Source organism: Mytilus galloprovincialis, chromosome 12 (genome assembly GCF_965363235.1).
Source record: "Mytilus galloprovincialis chromosome 12, xbMytGall1.hap1.1, whole genome shotgun sequence".
Taxonomy (NCBI): domain Eukaryota; kingdom Metazoa; phylum Mollusca; class Bivalvia; order Mytilida; family Mytilidae; genus Mytilus; species Mytilus galloprovincialis.
Window position 1 is genome coordinate 53,629,845 of NC_134849.1, and position 22,928 is coordinate 53,652,772.

A 22,928-nucleotide genomic window follows, 5' to 3' on the forward strand; every position below is an offset into this window, starting at 1 on the left:
CTGTCTTCCGACAGAAAACGCCATTCTAAAGTAATGCATTCTTTTTAAATGTGTAGGATACATAATTATATACGCAGCCAGTTCTGACACGGCCTTAAAGTTTCCAAAAAAAAAAAACCCACATTCATTACATATTGATAAATTAGACTATTTACCGGATCTGTAATAACATAAGCAACACGACGGGTGCCACATGTTGACCAGGATCTGCTTACCCTTCCAGAGCGCCTGAGATCACCCTCAATTTTTGTGGGATTCGTGTTGCCTTGTATTTAGTTTTCTATGCCCTGTCTTCTATACTTTTATTTGTCTGTTTGTATTTTGAATTTTTTGCCATAGCGCCGTCAGTTTATTTTCAATCTATTAGTTTGACTGTCCCTCTGGTATCTTTCTTCCCTTTTTTTATGTATTCTTTTACGGTGTTACAGTTGGATGTATAAATACAAAGAGACTTCTACCTTCCGACAGAAAACGCTATTCTAATAAAACATGTAAAATGCATCATCTTTTGCTAAACCCGACACAATCACGTCGGCCTTTCCAAAGAAAAAACCCATTCTAAAGAAACGCATTTTTTTTTTACTGTGCGGGATATTAAATTCGCAACCGCGTCTGCTTTTCGACAGATAAAAAACATTCTAAAGAAATGCATAATTTTTACTGTGTGGGATGTATAAATACTCAACCACGCCTGCCTTCGGACAAAAATAGCTATTCTAAAGAAATGTTTCTTTTTTACTGTGTGGGATAACTAAGCATGAAACCACTTCTGCCTTCCGTAGAAAAACACAATTCTAAAGAAATGAATAATCTTTTACTGTGTGGGATGGTTAAATACGCAACCATATCGCTTTCCGTCATAAAAAAAAGTACGCAACCACGTCTACCACTGTCTTTCAAAAGAAACCCACATTCTTTATATACAAATTAGAGATGAATTCCTTTACTGTGTTAACGTTGGATTTATAATTACGCAGCCACACCTATCTTCGGACAGAAATCGCCATTATAAAGAATCGTATCCTTTTTAATGTGAGGGATTTACATATATGTTACAGGCATCTTCTAAATGTAAACAAAGTGTTATGTAAAATGCCTGAAAACTTTAGGCATTTTCTAAAATGCCTGCAAGATCCAGTCATTATACATAATGACTAATTTTTCTAGGCATTTTACAAAATGCCTGAAAAAATTGAAAGGCATTTTAAAATGCCTGAATTCAATTTATAGAATAAAGTGTAATAAAAACCAATTAAAGCATTGGACACCGGAGCAGCTTTATTTAAATACAATAGAAGTGTTTTAATAATCAAGAATAAATTTTACCGATGCAAGCACAGAACTCGACAATTATTTATAATTTCTCAAAATGTGTGGATGACAGAACGGATGACAATTTTTGTCCTGTTTTTTGGCAAATACATTGGTTTACGCAAAAATTTGGTTTAAGCACTTTGACAACATTTTGAGAAACCTGGATTATCACTTATATTAAGCACTTTCATTACAATTTCTAATAGAATACTTAACATTCAACATCATTGGGATTCGCAATGAGAACACACGTCACACATGCATACATTCTTTTTCATATGTCCAAGAAGATTCAAAGTACATTATCATGATATGCTTGACTTGTACCTTTAGGCTTATAGCTTTTAACGGAATGAACTCAATGAATCAGATCTGCCCATAACGAATGATGCATCTATAACTGGAGTTTACTTGAGGCAGTAAATATGAAGATACTCATGTTATTATTGGCTTCACAACCATAAACTGCTTTGTATCTCAAAACTCTTGCTATATAGATGGGCAAGCGGCAGTCATAATTTCCACCCTTTATCCAGAATAGTCTACTGCAGAAAATACTAATATGAATTATAACCAAATCATTCTCTTCTTTAAAATGCATGAAATATTTGCTTATGAAAGCAAAAAATCAGTCAATTATAAACGAACCTCTTTTTCTCTATTTCGCTGTTTTGAATCTGGATTTTCTAAAACCTCGTTTGGAAAGTTTGTTCTATTAAACAACCAATTTACAATTTATCCTGTCATTTTGACAAAATAATCTGAAAAACAGAGTGAGTACATACGTAGTTTCACTAAAAATAAAACCCACAGCATATGACATACAAACATTTGCAGCTGGTTTTTGGAAAATAAATTCATTCTACCGAACCATTAGTTATTTTTTTTGCAAGATAAAATATGTTTTTTTCTCACTTCTGTCACATACATTTCAATGATATTCTTCTTCTACAAATTGCCTAAAACTGAACAGGCAAAGTGTGGAATTTTGTTTCAAAATTTCAGTCATTTTACAAAATGACTTGGTATTTTTAGTCAGTCATTTTACAAAATGTCTAAATATAGAAAATGCCTGTAACATATATATAAGGAGCCACATGTGCCTTCCCACAGAAAACGCCATCCTAACGAAATGTATCCTTTTTACTGTGTGGAATATATAAATGCGCAATCACGTGTGCCTTAAATCAGAAAACACCACCATAAAGAAATGCATTTGTTTTCTGTGTGGGATGTTTAAATACGCAGCCACGCCAGCCTTCCGACAGAAGTCGCCATTCTAAAGAAATGTATCCTTTTCCCCGTGTGAAGTATATGAATACGCAACCATGTGTGCCTTCCAACAGATAACAACATCATAAAGAAATTTATCCTTTTTGACTGTGTGTATAAACACGCAACCGCATCTGCTTTCCGACAGAAAACGCCATTCTTTGGAAATGAATCCTTTTTAACGTGTAGCATGTGTAGGATGAATAAATCCGCAGCCATGTGTGTCTTCCGAAAGAAAACGCCATTTTAAAGAAATGCACCCTTTTGTTTTACTCTGTTGGATAGATAAGTACACAACCACGTCTGCCTTCCGACAGAAAACGCCATATTAAATACTAGTAAATGCATATATATTTTTTTTAACTATGTGGGATGTCTAAATACGTAGTCTCGCCTGCCTTTCGACAGAAGAGATGCATCCCTTTGTACTGTGTGGGATGTATATCAAGTATGAAGCCATGTCTTCCGTTCAACTATAAAAGCTATTCTTTTGCTAATTGTGTTTAAGAATACACAGGCATGTCTCCCTTCTGACATCAAACGCCGTTCTAAAAAATATGTCCTTTTAACTGTTGGTGATATTAAAAATACGCAACCACATCGGCCTTCCGACGGAACACGCCAATCTGAAGTAATGTATCCTTTTTTACTGTGGGGGATGCGCAAAAAAAAAAAAAATAATATGCAGCCACGTCTTCCGTCTAACAATAAAAGCCATTCTAAAGAAATGCATCATTTTAACTGTGTGGGATGTATGAATAAACAGCCATGTCAGCATTCCGACAGAATACCATATTCTAAAGAAATTCTTTCTGTTTCTGTTTGAGGTGTATAAATTCGCAGCTCCACCTGCTCACCAACAAAACTCATTGAATAGAAATGCATTCTTTTACTATTTGTGATTAAGAATAAACAGACATTTCTGCCTCCCGACAGCAAACGCCATTCTAAAGAAATGCATCTTCTTTTACAAAATACGCAACCACGTCTCCCTTCAGATAGAAAACATCATTTTAAGTTATGAATATTTTTTTACTGTATGGGATGCATCAGTACGCAGCCACACCTGCCTTCAATCAGAAAACATCCATCTACAGAAATGCATCATCTTTTACTGTGAGGGATGTATAAATACGCAGGCACGTCTGCCTTCCAACTGAATATCACATTCTTTAGAAACAAATCCTTTTACCGTGTTTGATGTATCAATAGGTAATTAAATACAAAGCCATGTCTGCCTTCCGACAGAAAACACCATTCTAAAGAAATTCATCCGTTTTACTGTGTGTGATGTATAAATACGCAGCCACGTCTGCATTCCAATAGAATACCACATTCTAAAGCAGTTCATCCTTTTACTTTTTCATTTGTATAAATTCGCAGCAACACCTTCTTAACAACAAAACTCATTTTAAAAAATGCATTCTTTAACGGTTTGTGATTTAAAATACACCGGCATGTCTGCTTCCCGACAAAAAACGGCATTCTAAAGAAATGCATCATTTTTTAATATGTGGAATGTAGAAATATGCAGACATATGTATCAATTGCTTGGTGTATTGAATGTGCCATGTCTCTCTCTATATATATTGCTGTTTAACAACCGTTACAATAACTCTTTAAGAGGTCCGTTCATGCACATATCCTAGAACCGTGATGAGAACCGCTCCCCTCACCCCCATTACCCCTCTCATCTTAAGCAATTTATTAGACACATTTTCATGTTCGCTTAATTTCACACATTTTGCAGCTGAAATTTGTGTTGCATGTCCGTCGTCCTATTTTATAATATATCATACTCAGTTTAACTACAAATATATAATTCAGTGGGTTTCAGGACATTTTGAATTTCGTGATTCAATGGCGACAAACATGTTAACGAGGCTTTGTTTTCCCTTTGTCTTGTTATATAACTTCTATGTTGGTCACATCTATACAAGTGAATGGTTGTCATAATTGTTTTTCATAAAGTATTTTGTTCTTAATTGATCTTAATTAGACCTTTAGTTTTCTCAATTGAATTGATTGATGCTTTTCATGTTAGGGACTTCATAGCCGACAATACGGTATGGATTTTTTTCATTGTTGAAGGACGTACACTTGCATATATATTTTTGCTTACATCATTCTCATTTAAACTTGGTTGGATATTTGTCTCATTGAAAATCATGTCATATCACTTTAACATTTTCATATACAACAAAACAATACCCTTGATAATTGCTTCTTATACCTTTCACCAAAGTCAAGAATTAATGTAACATGAACTTTCTATTTTACTGTAACTACACATTCCAGTACCGCCTTCGTATTGAGAATACATTGCATCTCTTTCATTTGATACTATATTCAAAGGTTTTTATTTCCTGTCCTGTCGGACAGAAAAAAAATGATTGATGTCAAGTGAACCCTGTGAATATTTTAGGGACAACCCCTTGATTTGATTGACCGTTATGGATAGCTGTCCGAAGTTTAATGGGGTCCTCTTTTCATCCATTATAACAACCTCCTCGATGGCCTCGTGACAGTGAGTTTGCCTGAAGTACAGGAGCTGGTGGTTTTGAATAAAATCTTTATTCTCCATTTTGAACATGTCACTTGCGAGTAAACCCAAAGACAAGTGGGGTATTTGGTTTGGTTTCTTTAGGGAGTGGGGTGGTTGGGGTCAAAATAAAGTGTCCAGACAGGTGACATGTTTTTCTGATGGCTGTTGAATTAATATGTTAAAACTTAACGTGTCGGCCAATCACAAAGAAATGGTCATGTCTATATAATCGCAACATGGTTCGTCCTTATATGCATGTACTATCACGGGACGTCGTAAACCATTTTCTGTCCGTCTGTCCGTTCGTTGTCAACATCTCAGACAATTACTCATATACGCTTTATCCCGTTAGCAATAATCTTTGGTGACTTGTTTAATTTGTACTTTGAACTGATCTAATGCATTGATATAAACATTTTGTTTTAATATTTTCCTTTTATACCACTGTCCAAAATAAGGGTTGAGGAAAGTAAAACCATTCAATAACATGTAATGTGTCTATAACCAGTAACTAGAGGCTCTAAAGAGCCTGTGTTTAGAGCCTGTGTCACCCACCTTGGTCTATGTGAATATTAAACAAAGGAAGCAGATGGATTCATAACAAAATTGTGTTTTGGTGATGGTGATGTGTTTGTACATCTTACTTTACTGAGCATTCTTGCTGCTTACAATTATCTCTATCTATAATGAACTTGACCCAGTAGTTTCAGTGGAAAATGTTAGTAAAAATTTACAAATTTTATGAAAATTGTTGAAAATTGACTATAAAGGACAATAACTCCTCAGGGGGTCAATTAACCATTTCGGTCATGTTGACTTATTTGTAAATCTTACTTTGCTGAACACTATTGCTGTTTACAGTTTATCTCTATCTATAATAATAGTCAAGATAATAACCAAAAACAGCAAAATTTCCTTAAAATTACCAATTTAGGGGCAGCAACCCAATAACGGGTTGTCCGATTCATCTGAAAATTTCAGGGCAGATAAATGTTGACCTGATTAACAATGTTATCCCTGTCAGATTTGCTCTAAATGCTTTGGTTTTTGAGTTATAAGCCAAAAACTGCATTTTACCCCTATGTTCTATTTTTAGCCGTGGCGGCCATCTTGATTTGATGGGCAGGTCACCGGACACATTTTTTAAACTAAATACCCCAAAGATGAGTGTGGCCAAGTTTGGATTAATTTGGCCCAGTAGCTTCAGAGGAGAAGATTTTTGTAAAAGATTACTAAGATTTACGAAAAATGGTTAAAAATTGACTATAAAGGGCAATAACTCCTAAAGGGGTCAATTGACCATTTCGGTCATGTTGACTTATTTGTAAATCTTACTTTGCTGAACATTATTGCTGTTTACAGTTTATCTCTATCTATAATAATATTCAAGATAATAACCAAAACAGCAAAATTTCCTTAAAATTACCAATTCAGGGGCTGTAATCCAACAACAGGTTGTCCGATTCATCTGAAAATTTCAGGGCAGATAGATTTTGACCTGATTAACAATTTTACCCCGTCAGATTTGCTCTAAATGCTTTGGTTTTTGCATTTTACCCCTATGTTCTATTTTTAGCCATGGCGGCCATCTTGGTTGGTTGGCCGGGTCACCGGACACATTTTTTAAACTAAATACCCGAATGATGATTGTGGCCAAGTTTGAAATAATTTGGCCAAGTAGTTTCAGAGGAGAAGATTTTTGTAAAAGTCAACGACGACGGATGACGCCGGACGCAAAGTGATGGGAAAAGCTCACTTGGCCCTTTGGGCCATGTGAGCTAAAAAGGAAGGTCGGGATTGATTTTTGGTGTTATGGTCCCAACAGTTTAGGAAAAAGGGACCAAATAAGGGCCCAAATAAGCATTTTTGTAGTTTCCAGACAATATCTTGTGTTTAAGTTTATGAATCTGTCGGAAAATATACCACAAGATTCCATACCCCAAACAGATGGTTAGTATTGACTTTGGGGGGTTATGGCTCAAATTTTAAGAAGTAGGAGCAAATAAGGTGAAACAAAAATGGTTTTGCTGATTTAAGAACAATTTAAAAGCAGTGTAAGGGAGGTAATCCAAATACATTTATAGTACGTTGTGTATGTATTAATTTACCTCCCTTACACTGCTTGTAAATTATGTAAAAAGAAATGGTGTATTGTCTTAAGATAATTAGTCAATTTATTTTTATCAGTAACTATTAATTTATATTAATTTCAGCCATGATTATTTATGTAAAATTTTCTATTTTAAACCTTTTATGATGTAGTAAAATTGGTAAATATGGTTGCAAACTTCATTAGAAATTTGAATTCAGATTATGACCATATCTTGAGAGAAAGAATTTTATTTTTGGAAAAAATGAAAGGGGGCGGTGAGAAAAAAAAGTTTGAGGGTAAATAAAAAAATGTGGGAGGGGACAAATTTTTCTCATTTCAGATTTCAGAAATTAAAAAGAAAATTTCTTCAAATATAATATTTAGGGGGGGGGCAACTTGCAACAACAAAGTGTATTGCAAATAAGCAAATCATTGAATATAAACTCAAATCATATAAACAATTCCATTTACAGTTATTATGTGTCAGAAACCTATTATGGTTCAAATATTTGATTACAATCCAAATTCAGACCTGTATCAAATGCTGATATTGTGTTCATTTTTGCCCCAACTGTTCAGGGTTGGACCTCTGCAGTCGTGTCCAGTTGCGCTTAGCAAAGCATTTTATTGCATATTGAGATTCTGTCTTGAATCAATAAAAGTACCCCGGTTTATGCCCCAGTATAAAGGAGTAGGTCTGGTAAGGACCGATTTTGGCCTCAAATTTCATGTTCATCTGACCAAAGATTTTGACCACTTTTTAAACACTTAAGTGTCTATTTCATTTGAATCATGTAATTTATGTGGAAGATTTTTACTGATTTAGTCATTAAAAACGATCCGATTCAAGCTCAAATATGACAAATCTACCAAATACGCTGAAAAATGTCACTTTTCAGATGGTTTTCGTCAAAAATGAAAGTGGCCGCATCCGTGTTCATCCTTAACCTTTATATATGTTATGTATTATCATAAGATACAACTTACATTTCAATATTAAGGATGAACACGAATGCGACCACTTCCGTTTTACACGAAAACCGTCTAAAATTTAACTAAAATGATAGAATTGTGAAGATGTCAGTAATTTGGCATGACTTTATGGTGCTAGTACCCGATATATGAGCATTGCATTGTCAAAAACAGCCCATATTTATGTAGCAGAAGCATTCTACTGTCCAATAAATAACTAAAAGTTTACAATTTAACAATTTTGTAAAACTGCTATATTTTGGGGCCAAAAAGAATCTTACTGGACCTTCTCCTTTTACTATAGGCTTATTACAAATGACAGCTCCTTAAGTAAAGAAATTTTAATGGCGGCAGAAAAATGAGATACATATGTTTCCCAAACATTTAGAATTATTAGTTTTTTGCAGTAGTAAAAGTATTTAGTGTTTATAAGTATAACTGTTGCTACTTAAAAAAGGATTTTGACAGAAAGTGCAGGAACTGAACTTTAAAGACTCATGTGATGCTATAGGTAAACTTGACTTGCTAAATTAACTCTAAAGTCTGGTTTGCATCATATGATTCTGGTAGATTGGATCTTAACAAATGAACATCGAAGCTACAACTCAGGTAAATACTGTTTTTTAACTTACTAATTTCTTTATTTCATAATTACACATTATTACACATTAACAAACAAATTTCCACTAATACATGTACAGGTACATGGTGATTATATAATTGATATGGAATTAGCAATATTAAGATGACAATTTCTCCTGCATGTGGTCACATTTTAAAAATAGTCATTAACAGTCTAATATTGTACCAAATTGAATCAATAATTCATCAGAATCATGTCTCTATTATAAATGATTGCCTCCTATCTAATGAGGCTTAGTCTTCTGCAAAATCTGTTGCTATGGCAGTATAGTACAATGCATGTGTATTTCCCATGACGTTTATGTTTGATTTAGTGTTCAATTTCAACTTCAATCGTCATACCTGAAATTAAACAAATCAAACCTGAACAAATACAATAAGTTACTGATTGATTGATTATTGTTAACTCAACGTCCAGTAGCAATTATATAATGCACGTTGATGGGGCCTTGGTGACAAAGTGGTCTAAGAAATCGAACTGGTTGTCATTTCAAAGGTCTGTGGTTTTCGCTGGGAACTCCAGCTCCCTCCACCAAATAAGCGGCAAAAGTCCTCACACAGAGTATCAGATTAAGCGTCCCAATTGTGACTGAACATGGCCAATTATTTTTATATCTCTTACAGTCAGACTCGATTTCATGCATAACAAAAATCACAGTTGGCAAGAAAATTCCCAATTTGATGACCAAAAGACACATTTGAAATCACATGGAATCATCCCTTAGTCAAACTGACTCCCAGTATTTACTGCCGATTTCAAGAAGACCAAATATGACCATATTTCTATTCCAAAGTCACCCTTTGTTATTTCTGTTTGACAGAATAACTTTTACTGACCGAATGACTAGAATGTGATTATTTGTATCAGATAAAGTAAAAACTTTCCTTAAACATACCTACCATGATCACTGGCATAAATAATTAAACATTAATAAATAGTTGTCTGCATACACTCATACTTTAATACAAACAAGTCTAAATAAAAAGAAAAGGTCATTCAAAATTACAAGAAAACCACAATAAAGGCTCAGAAATCAAAATGTTTAAAGTATATTTACCTAATATTGAATTTTTAATTGTTTGAAATTCCTCAGCAGAAATATTTTTAGCCAATATTTCGTTTAGCCCATCTGTATATAGCCTGGTTGGTTTATTCTTGTTATCAAACCGTTTTAAAAGGTCGCTCAATATATTACGTAATTCATTGAAACGTATTTTGTCAAGTTTGAATATCTGAGAATGTTGTAATTCGTTTCTTGTAAGTCTTATGCGCTCAATATCATATCCAATAGCTATGTCCGTATTCTGAATATCTAGCCAATTCCCTCCCCATGGCCCAGGAGGACATTGTCGGTGGCTTGAATTACTTGGAACATGTTTATTAAGTTTTCTGTGCTCACTGTATAAGTATGTTATATCACAATCACACCTTGGACGTAGATGTGGTTTATCTGGTTTCAATAAATCGTATAAAACATCAGCAAGAATATTCAGTGCTATCATTCCCATCTTTGTAAAATTAATTTCCTCTTCTGTGAACTGGAAAGAATATAAGAGCTAAGAATTGTGATGTAAAATATAAACAAAATAATCTACAATAAGACTTTACATAAGTTTTAGTTGAATCAATTGACAGTAAACTTGGTCAAGTACTCAAAAAAATTTCAGCAGGAAAACAAAAACATAAACAATTTATATAACTAAGTAAAATTAAAGGGAAACTTCGCAAAAAAATCAAAAATTGATATTATGTCCATTCTGTATAGAAATGCTCAAATTTATAGATATTAAAGTTTTATTCCGCTAGATAAGAGATCACCATCGACTTTAAATTTAGAGTATCAATTCTCTGCGTTCCGCCATTTTGTCATCTTCTCCGATTAAAAATCACGATATGTCTATAAACCACAAAGGACCAAAACTACAGTAACCGATGTAGTCGTAATTGCGTGTCGATATCTTGTCAATCGTACGGTTGTTTTATCTGACCAACTAACTTGATACGGAAAATGTTCTTATTTTTTTTAAATAACCATAGTCTGTTATTTTTAAACTGTTAATATTGGAATTGGTTAAAAAGTCAAACTTCAAATCATAAGTAAGTGTTCCGTGAAAATTGTTTTCGAAAATCTAATTCGTTTATAATTCTTTAAAGTAATAAATTTTATTCAAATAAATTCGTATTTTCCCTCATCTGATCACCAGCATGGCTAAAGGTATTACTCCCAAAGGTATTGTGAGGGTTGTGAGGTGACACGTCCAGGTATTCAAGCGATTTCCTGTCGGGCTTGCAAGTTCAAGCATCGTTTCACTTCTGTAGGTATTGATCAGTGTACACGGCCGATAACTTATAACTCTCCATTTTGAACTATCAGGTGTATAATATACATCTCTGTCTTGCGTGTCCAAAAGTCATATAATATACTAGTCATTACTAAACTCATACGCTTGTTTATAAATAACATTACTGGTGTAAAGAATATTATTTATAAAAATATAAATAATACCAAAAAAAAAAGAAGATTTGATGAAATATAAATCTATTTACATTTTTTTCCAAGGTTTAATTTGGGAAAATGTAATATATACTCGTTGTCAATAGTAAAGGACAGATTGGAACATACCAGAAATATTGATTTAAAAAAAATGTACGCACTTGTCGACGATTCGTTTCTACGCCTGTTTAGCCGTGAAGTTACGGAGCTATATCGCAATTTAAAATATATACATGTATACATTGAACATAAGAAAGAAACATACATTTTGTGTAAATCGGGGTAACAGTTTTGTAAATAGACTAGTCCACGTATGCCAACAGTATGTAATCATCGAATTCGATAGACTATTGTATACCAAAAGAAGAAGAAGAAAAAGAAGAAGAGGACCAATTTGATTTAAATACAGGTCGATATATAACTTGCTTCGGTTCATCGAAGTTATGAACATAGTAAAATCACAAATTTATATATCAATTAGATAATTCTCGAATAAAGGAAGAAATTCGACTTAATCACAATTGTTCCGACATTCATGTAAAATAATATGCAACTGGACGTACACTAACAAACCCCAAGGGATGTGAATATTTTCCAGGAAAACTATTGAGTATTAAAGTTTCAAATTAATTTCGGGATTTATTTTCTTTCTTGATATTCAATGACAGCAATTTAAAGAATAAACTGCTTGTCCGCTTTAGGGGTATTCTTGCCAGTTGAACAGACTTTAAGATGACATTAAATTCGTTGTCTTTTTTTTTTAAACATCGTTGGTCAAATAGCTAAAGTATTATACGTTGTGAGAAGAAGACTATTTTAATAAGGACGCTCCCGATTATGAATAAATTTGGTTGACGTTTTTCACACTTGAAAAGAATATCTATTCGTAATTTTTCGATTCCATTCCAAGAGGATCCTTAAATTTCCTCTCACTTTTTTAAAACATCTTTTTTTCAAATAGCCGAAGTATTCATGCGTTGCGAGATTTAAAATATTTTGATGAAAACATTAATTCCTAAATAGGTAAATAAAGATCGCTTTGGATGAACTAAATTATATAATTGCAATCTGTTTGAAATATTAAAGGTTGCCGATTCTAATTTAAAAAAGTACAATTTTTAGTTCATACACTCGTGTTTAGAAGGCTATTTTTATTTATAAATTTATTCAATTAAAATAATTCAGTATTTTATCGTTACAAAAGTAATCAGAAGTCATAATTCATTTAAAAGTGAACTTATGCAAATTATATAAAAATATACAACAGCTATCCAGTTATTGTGCGACCTTATTTCTCCCGTAAATTAATTTTAATTCTTTTTCTTACATTTCTGTGTCTAAAACTATAACTGACTCCCGTATATCATTCATACGAAATGTTGTTCACACCTGAAATGGTGAACCGTGACGCCTAGATGTCACTGAATGAAGATCAAAAGATTAGAATTACATAATGCTAATCTTTTAATTACCTTGAGTTTAACTACGCATTCAACATTCACTAAATGTCACAAATTAATACACATTTTATTTCCACAGTACAAGCAAGTGAAAATGTTAGCTGGAATGACGCAAAAAGTTTAGAATACAAACATGTATTTTTAATACACTATCGATCGTTTCAGTTTCATATGTTTGTTTAAAGTGTTTGAAGAAAAAAATCATAAAAATGTTCTATTGTATTATTTACTTTAATTACTAGAATTCGTATAAATCAAAGCCTTAAAGGCTGTAAAAGCAATTGCTGCCATGTTAATGTTTGGGGACTTTTATTTTTCATCCACATATATACAAGAATTAAACCTGACATGAGTGTTGTCTAGTTAAAAGTAAGAAGGTTTTAACTTTATATAAATAAAAGACTTTAGCAGAAAGTCATTTTTAATATGTTTTATATTTCACAAGGAGACAACACGTTTACCAGGCTAAAGTTGGGGTCAAATATACATGTGCTGAAACATATAACTCAAAAAGAAATCATCATGGATTATCCCCTGGTAGTGTTTGTAACTTCCTTGGCAATAATTTCCTTTATTGATTTAATTTTAACAATTTTCATTATTAATTTATATTTAACCATTAACACAAATGATTAAGTTAAAACATTTCAACTTTCCAGACGCAAATGTTAAAAAACGGGAAAGAAATAAAATATCTTACAAGACATAAACATGTAAAGAATAAATGTATATTTCAGCTTAATAAAAATATTTTCATAATGTTACTTTGTCATCATTTTTAAAACTAAGTTCCAAACATTATTGCTCAGTTGATATGTGTCCTTCTGATGCGGTACGAGCACAGGCACTTGTTTCTATCCATAGGAAGGTCGATTATCCATATAAATAGTTTTATATGGATAGTCGACCTTCATATGGATAGAAACAAGTGCATGTGGGTACGAGATAACTACAATTCTCATGCAATCCCGAAAAGGGGGGTCATCACAGACAAACATGACATTAAATCGTTATCACTGAACTAGTATATATATTGTATAGGGGCCAGCTGAAGGACACCTCCGGGTGCGGGAATTTTTCGCTGCATTGAAGACCTGTTGGTGACCTTAATTCTGCTGTTGTATGTTTTTCTATGGTCGGGTTGTTGTCTCTTTGACAAATTCCCCATTTCCATTCTCAATTTTATTATACGAACAAGAACAAACAGCTCTACGTTGCTTTGATATTTATCAATTTTCAGGAAACATTGCGAAAAATGATCTTCAATATTTCGAAAACATGTGAAATAAAATTGCTAACACGGTGGACCGTCGAGTGTCAACAAACGTAGTAGACTTGTTCACTGAAAAGACGAGGATAATGGTTTCATCTGACATTTGTTATGCAAACCCAGTTTTGATCATGATATTTAAAAAGACGTACTTTTTTTCAATCTATGTATTAATAAACTAGAAAATTCCAAATTGTAAATATCTCTTCATCTGGACCGACTTGGCATCTACTACGTTTGGACGGGTCCATTTCATTAGTAAGGTGATCGATAAATATTACGGAGTTTTGACAGAAAAGGAAAACGAACTTATTGTCATGTGTTTTCAACAAGGGTTTCGTTCCGCTAAATTATTTGCGCAAATAAAGTTTGTCTATTTTTAGATTACAGGTAATAATTTGACACTACGCATTAACCTGTGTAGTGATTTTGATTTTACGATAAATGTATGAATGAACGATAATTTTATGAATGAACAAGAGCACCTGACCTCTTAAAGAAACACAAATTAAACATAAAAAACCGTATTTATTAGGAGATAATTCAGTTAAATTTTCAATACTAAATCAACAACTGAAATGAATCCATATTTTGTTGAAACATCGTACGAACGGCGGAAAACGGAATCGCATTTATAAAAATGTACTTTTTTTCACTCGGACTTCTATGTTATTTGATAGTCAAACGGTTGACCCTTTAAATACAAAAATACATCTACAAGAACATATTCTGAAACTTCTTAAATCCACTAACTTTTTTTTAAAGTTTCAAGCTATGTATTGCATTAGAAAACATACATAGGTGTTAAAGAATGACTGACCAGGAGCCTGTTTAAAAAATACTATGGCTTGATCTGGGCGGAGTCTCTGATCTGGGTCACAAAGATGGCCATACGCGACGGCATAAAAGCAATTGCTTTAAAAACCCACACATAAATCCTACAATCTAATTTTAAAAGTTGCATGGCTATCACTTACTTTTCGTTGGTTAATAGCTACACCAAAGGTCGTCGATGCGCTTTAAATAGCGTTATTAGATGGTTAACGAACAAGACTTAAATGAGATTAATTTCACTCCCGGCATGCTCAAAGACTTAAACTACGTCACATAAGTCAGGAAGTTTGAAAAAATAAAATTAATAATTCCCAATTTTCTTCTTTATTACTTTTCAATTCGAAATAAAACTTGGTGAATATGTTTTTTATGGTATTATGAACATAATAAGATGAAAAGTGAAAAATCGCGAATTATCCCTTTAAGGAGCTGGCACCAAAATCCAAAACTAGCTTTTGCTCAATTGGAGAAATCTGTGAATAATGTTTCAAAATAATTATTGACAAAATCTTGCCGATAATATTTCAGAAATATTTTGTTCTGGTATCAATGATAAGGAAACAGTGTCAACTTATTGTGTTTTTTTTTTCTTACATAGGAAAACCATAATAATTAAACTGAATCACATATGCATCATTTATTTAAATTTGTTAGCATCTGATCTTACATATAAAACATTCCTGATAATATGATTGCTTCAACTTAACTAAAGAACAGCAGTATGATGACTTTCAAAGGGGAAAGTTCCACAAGGGCAAGTGTTGGACCGTAAATACAGTCTTTGTTTAATAATAAAAAAGTAAAATCACAAAAATACTGAACTCCAAGGAAAATTCAAACGTAAAGTCCCTAATCAAACATGTCAAATGGCAAAATCAAATGACAAAACACAACAAACGAATGGACAACATAACTGTCATATTAATGACTTCGTACAGGCATTTTCAAATGTAAAAAATGGTGGATTGAACCTGATTTTATAGACATGAAGAAAGAGAAATAGAAATATTTCTGTCAACAATTCGATTTCAAGCGTTTAAATTTACATTCTTAAAATAATTCGGATTAATTTTTGTGGTAGTCAACATTTGTTCAACTTTAACTATTGATAAAAGAACACTTCTTCTTCTTCTATTCTGTATTTTCCACCTTTACCAGATGAACCACTTCAGTTGGAAAATCCTCTTGAAGTGTAAAATCCCTTATTATTGAATATTCACTATTGGATTAAAAACATCTTCTTTATACACTTATATACACCGCCAGCACACTTATTTAAAAGTATTCAAACTGTATATACAGTCATACAATCTAAAACTAGATAGATTCATCCACTGTCATTTTGTCCTTTATCTCACTTGTGTCTCTCTCCTCATCAATAGAATATATATACATCACATGTATCCACAATGCACATTGACTGTAAAACTTGCTCAGATCAGCAAATGTCTATTTCACATTCCTTATACTTAAACATGTTCATAAAATGCAAACTGTAAGACGTAACCCTTGCACTTACACGTAGTATATACCCCTATCAAGAGAGCCTTATTACAGAATTATTAATTCTTAAACTTAGGTAATGAAAAATTTTACTGTTATTTGTACTTATGACTTAGCGACAAGTAAACATTTAAAATCTAAAAAGAAGGTGTAAAATTATCACCTATCATATAAGCGTTAAATAAGACCGCCTAACTGATTTGTTTAAAAAATTAATTAACAATCAGTTTAAATCTTAACATATCATTATCTTCTATACCACACTCAAAAAAATGAAATATTGCGCTATATGTCTCTCTTAACTTGGAATACTATACGAAGAGTCTTTATAATAATAAACTAGTTCTCTTCTGATGTAGACCAAAACATAAGCTGCTTGACAGGCGCTCAATATTTATCCATAATTGTTTTAAAAACTGGAATTTTGTACAGTCCACTATTAATTGTAATAGATTATCTTCAAAGTTAAATAAATCATCCACAAGAAGAGCATTAATCTTATCATTAAGTAGATTTCTTTAATAGTAGCATAATGAATTTCCTTCTAACTCCTTCCAATGAATTACATTTTATTAGAAAGTGCATTAAGTCTTCAGATTGTTTAAAACACAGAGGGCACTTGTTCTGTTTCCATTAAATTTTGCTCGATCAGCTTAAAGAGTGTAAGTCCCACTTATTATTTTGGCTTTGATACAGGCTCTTTTAACAGATAATAGTTCTGAACCACTGCTCTCCCAGATATTATGAACTACACCAACTTTAAAATTTTCAAAATTTAACATTTACATAGATACTTTTGTCCTAGCTTCAAGAATTAAGATGTTTTTCCAATAGTCATTCACTGCATTATAAACCACTTTTTTCCAAATATGCTTTTCTGGGACTAGATCCAATACCTCTATTGGGGATGGCAATTCATACATTTCTGTTAATTTTATAATTTGAATAAACCAGCTTTCAGAGTTTCTTGTTTTCAAAGCAAGCTGTCTTTGAGCAATACTGCGTTCAACAGAACCATGATTATCCGCAATGTTACGAAATAGGGAAAGCATTTTTTTTGTGAATTTCAGATTCTAAAGGAAGCTGACCAGTTAGGATTAATACAGCAGAATGCGCAGTACGAGACGGCAGATGCTGGATTTGTTTCAACAATTGTATATAATAAGCAGATAGTTTTGCTATATCAGTTTTTGTTAATCGAATAATATCCAGGCCATACAGTAGCCTAGGTATGACAAAGCACTTTATCATGTGGACTGAGACCTTCGGATTTATCCCATTCAAGCCATAGAGACCAGCGCCCATCAACGCATATACTGTTTTGCGAGCAGTTTGTATTCTATCTGGTACAACTTCTTTAACTCCAAATTTAGAATTTATGTCCCTTTTTATTCCTAAGTGGGTAGCATTAATTGGTGTATTTAACTTTTGATCGTTCATATACCAGGAATATTTTGACTTATCTACTATTTTCAACACACAAGATTTCTGGTCACTTATAGTATAGCTAAACTTGTTTGCATGGTCCATTTGAATATCTATCATAGTTTGTAGATCATATGGATCATTAGCTATCAATGTAACATCATCTGCTACGGTTGGTGCACCACAGTATATTGAACCTATGTACGAACCAATTTTATTTTCCTCATAGATTTTAAGTAAAGAGTTGATAAAAACTTTATACGCAGTTGGAGACGGACGCCTTGTTTTTCTTTAAACCCACCTGAAAAAGTTTCTTCCTATTTTACTTTTGTAGTTAAGTCTTCATACCAAGCCCTAAATAATAACCAATTATCTCCAGAAATGTTCATTTTATGCATTTCTCTAAATAGACCAGCGTGCCATACAATTAAACGCTTTTTTAGCATCAGTTAATCCAATATATATCGGTTCACGCTTTTCTTTAGCTTCTATTCTTAGTTCAATTACGACCAACCCCGCTACAGTAGGGGATTCCCCTTCAGTGAACCCTTTTTGTAATCTACTTTGCTGATTTTTAATGGAGCTTCTGTTACGAGATACATGTAATTTTTCTATAGTTTTTCCAATAGCACTAGTTATAGTTATACGTCTATATGAATTTGGATCTTCTTTTGGTTTTCCTCTGTTTTTAAACAGAGGGCATCCTATCCCAATTTTTAAATTATTTGGGACAGCAACAAATTTAAAAATCAAGTTTATCAATTTTGTCAGTATATTTATAACTGTATGTCCCCCATATTTCAAGTGTTCTATGGTGAATTTATCAACATCTGGACCTTTTCCATTTTTAAAAGATAAAATACATTTGTTCAATTCGTACTCAGTCACTTCCTGAATTGGTTCTCTTGTACTTGAGAAAATGTCAGTCAATATTTCAATATCATTATTAACCAAATTAAAGAATTTACTATCGAATCTATCTTGCTCAGATGGTGAGGCCAAATCTTCAAAGTATTCAGCCCAAGCTCCCAGAATAGAGGCTGAATTATTATACAGTCTATTATTAACCTTTAAAATGGAAGTTGTGGATGACCTTGAGTTTCTCTGCTTATTTACATTTGATTTTTTTTACATTTTTTTTTTCTTCTATATCTAGTCATTGTTCAATGATTCATTATGATATTGAATGGAAACTGAACTTCTCCTGTTTTATCATTTCGATTTTTAGGAAATGAATATAACACGAAAATACAATGTGGTGTAACATACCCCTTCCGAAATGGCTGTTCCTGTTGCCCTTTCATTGACATTCGAAAACACCATCTCTCCAGCTTGGACACGGACATGTACCTCAAAATAAAAAAATGTATGTCGTTCATTATCAATAGAAAATAGTTGGTAATATTCATGAAAAGTTTACGCAGACAATTTGTCAATGTAGGTGGCACCTGTCATATTTTTTTATTCTATTTTGATAAACATAGGTTGAATAACCGACATATCCAAGCATGCAAGTATGTCTAAATTCTTTGGCTATGTATAAATATTAGTAAAATAAGTTACATTTCTCTTCAGAGATGAGTTACCTCATAAAACTGGAAATTAGTCTGTCCTATAAGTTTCATACAACTCAAAGAAATGTTTGGAGTTTTTTACATTCAGGGACGAAGGTAAAAGGCACAAAATCATAGTAATAGCCTACTCTGTCAGAAGAGCTAAAAAGGCTCAGTTTAGAGTATCTTGATTTTATAACATGCATTGTCTCAATAGTTTGCATTTCCATGGAATGAAGTATTACAAAGTATATAGTGTCAATCCAAAGACAATTGCTCGATTTGACAAATGCATGATACTTTCTCAGAAATTTGTTTTAAGTGAAACAAGTAATACTTAAAAATTTATCTTATTTGACATTGCACTTTATGTAATACTAACTACTAGTTATACAAATATTCTATACAATAAAATAATAGCTTGTTACCTTGGTGGATTGAACTGTAGTTTGGGTTTGACTGGAGCTTTCGATATAAAGATTAGATCTGGGAACATTTTCAGAACTCTGTGACAATAAAAATAATTTTTAAACAAAAGTTAATAACCACTACTGGATGACCACTACTACCTTATTTTCAATTAAAACATCACTCTACTTAAATCTATGAATTATTATAGAAAATTATCCTTCATGTCATAAATTTTATGTGGTGAGATCAAAGCTTTAACCCCACATAGAATTTACTTGACATATATATCGAAATCTAACATGACGTCCTTTATACGCTTTGAGTACCCACCCGTGGTAAAATATGAATATATTGTTCGGGCAATGAACTTCCCAAGGTCATAGAACGATGACGTAGGAATATAAGCACTTACGGGAAAATACACGCTTGTGAAACCAACAATCACAAGGAAACATAAACAAACCATGCTTTAATGTCTTATAAGCCCCTTTTATATACATATATGAAATGCAAGTAAAGTTATCATTTAAAATCATTAAAACCTATCTAAATACGTTATTGTAATAGTTAAAGCATGCCACTAGTTCCGTTTGCTCTGTTCTTCAACGTCTTAATAGTGCGTTTATTTATGGGAACGGCAATTTTTTCCTTCACCGAGAGCACTTTTATCAAAAAGAATTGCCACATTCGTCCTATTAGAATAGAAATAGTTCATGGGTGTTTGCATTTATACTTTTTTTACCACGGGTTTGCCCTTTATGCTGATATTTCACTCTCGTGGTAAAATATTCGGCATAAAGAGCCAACCTGTGGTAAAAATAGTATAAATTCAATCCCCCATGAATTATTTCTTCAATAACAAAACAGTACGACACTGACCTGTTAAAGTGCAAATAATATTTTTATCACTCAATAACTATAACTTTAGTACCCAGGAGAAAAGCAAAAAGGAAAAGTTTCATAGGATATAGGTGGATGGAAGGACTGAAAGATGGTAACCAGTGTACAATATAATTACAAATTTTCTATATAGAATACATATAATATGAATAAATCTGTTACTTACATCAGATGTTTTATGTTGTAGATCTGACCATTCACCAGTGAATGTGTGTATAGTAGTACATGTCTCACAATAATATATTTTTTCCTGATCTTTACTTAAATCAAATGATCCAGTCACACACTCTGGTTTTGTTTGGCCACATTCCCACTTCAACTCAAATCTTACATTGGACATCTTGAATCTTTTACTTATTAACTTGATTATTTCCTCTGTCACAAAGTCTGCAATGTATTTGAACAAACCTCTTTCAACTTGCTTCCCAAACTGCCAAACCTGAATTTGAATAACATTTGGACCTTTCATAATAAGTAATTTTCTCAATTTTGTCGCTTTCTCTAACTCAAAGACAGCTGAGCCTCTGAAAAGAGCAATTCGTCTTTTCTGTTCCTTAGTGACAACTTCTGCAACGTTATATTTCCTGCACAATGACGCAATTAAATGATTCATTAAATGAGGTGGAAGAAACTTAAACATATAACATAACCAGGTAGACTTAGTACATATGTTTTCTGTCACATTAAACATTTCATATATATCACACTCGGGTTCTGATTTAATCATACAGGGTAGATAATAGAGAGGTTTGTCATCACCAGCATCTCTTTGAGTTTCCGATGTGTTAGGACGTATAATGATATCAAATTTCTCCATAACATTCAGGATATGATCCTTGTGTTTGGAAAAAATGTTTTCACCTTTTTTAAATATGTCGTTTATTACCTCGCTATATAATTTGCCTCTACTATACAATTCATTCCATTTGTTTTTATTTCTTATACTAATAGCTCTAAATTTCCTTGCTGTTACAATACATTTAAAAGCATCAGACAACCACTGTGTGTCTAAAATTATATAAGAGGAAAGATCTTTGAAATAAACTAAAGATCTGATCTCATGGTGAAATTCAAGGAACAATCTGAGTTCCTCATCATTTAGTGGATTAGGTGTATCAGTAGATATTTGCTGAATTGCATGAAAAGAAATAATTGGTAACTCTTTTTTTTTCTCTTGAAGTCGTTTTTCCAGTTGAATAAATTTTAAGGGGTAAACTTTGTTCCATGTTGTCATTTTTCTGGCTAAATTTAGGATGTCTTCTCGTATTTGCTGGAATACACTGGGATCATCTTCTGTGTTGGAAATGAAGTATTCTTGCCTTATATGTCTTAGTTCATCTTCCGACATATTCTCCATAAACTTAAAAACGTTTTCTCGACATGTATCATCAATCTACAAAATAAAATATGCTTGTTTTTTAGTTTGGTCTTTACAAATTAATGAATGAGTAAATGAACATATATGAAAACATGAAGTAAATGCAAAATATGTTTTAACATGTATGATACTCATTTAACTATATCATATTAAATAAATTATTGTAAGAACACAATTTTTGTAAAGTGTGATAAAGGATTTGCATTTCCTTAAAACACTTAAAACTGATAAAGTTATTTCATTACATATTGTGAAAATGTTGATCTGATTACACTACACACTCAGTAAAACATGATGGCCCTGAACAAAAACAAATGAACAGTAAAAGTGTGCTTGCAACCTATAAACATTTTTAGATTTTCAATACCTCTTCTACATCAGAGGTCAAAGTATCTTTCCAAGTGCCAACAATAACTACAGGTGGATCAAGATCATCTGATGTCTGGCTGTCAGCAGAATTACTTGTGTCCTCTTCCAGTCTACTGTAGCAGTGGATTGAGTCCATCCATAACTGGAATAAATCTACAAATAAATAGAATTTATTTAAGTCACATGAAAAATTTTTAAATATGCAAGTTATTTTTAATTGAACAAGAGACTTATAAGAGCCGGATATTGCTCACCTGTAATTTCAGTTTCATGCATTTGACTTATTTGTAGATCATACTTTGCTGAACAATTTTATGATTTACAATTTCTTTCTTTCTTTCGATAATAATATTTAAGAAAATACACAATCCAAAACTGTAAAATTTTAAAAAAAATAACCATTTCTTTAGAGTTACACAACACTGAGTTGTCCTATTGGTCTGAAGATTACTTGACATGTAGATCTTAATCTGTTTAACACTTTCACGTATAT

General features: G+C 32.5%; 1 protein-coding gene across 2 annotated transcripts in view; it reads right to left on the minus strand.

Annotated features, from left to right (window-relative positions):
• Window positions 1-8,822: 8,822 nt before the first annotated feature.
• LOC143054236 (uncharacterized) overlaps window positions 8,823-22,928 on the minus strand; it is a 50,596-nt gene continuing 36,490 nt past the window's right edge. For both annotated transcript variants that reach the window (XM_076227165.1, XM_076227166.1), the window contains 6 exons: window positions 22,434-22,588; window positions 20,855-22,081; window positions 19,806-19,883; window positions 19,094-19,174; window positions 9,896-10,376; window positions 8,823-9,179 (listed from right to left, as the gene is read on the minus strand). In XM_076227165.1, the coding sequence (XP_076083280.1) occupies window positions 9,148-9,179; window positions 9,896-10,376; window positions 19,094-19,174; window positions 19,806-19,883; window positions 20,855-22,081; window positions 22,434-22,588 (2,054 nt within the window). In that variant the 3' untranslated portion in view covers window positions 8,823-9,147. The remainder of the gene's footprint in view (window positions 9,180-9,895; window positions 10,377-19,093; window positions 19,175-19,805; window positions 19,884-20,854; window positions 22,082-22,433; window positions 22,589-22,928) is intronic.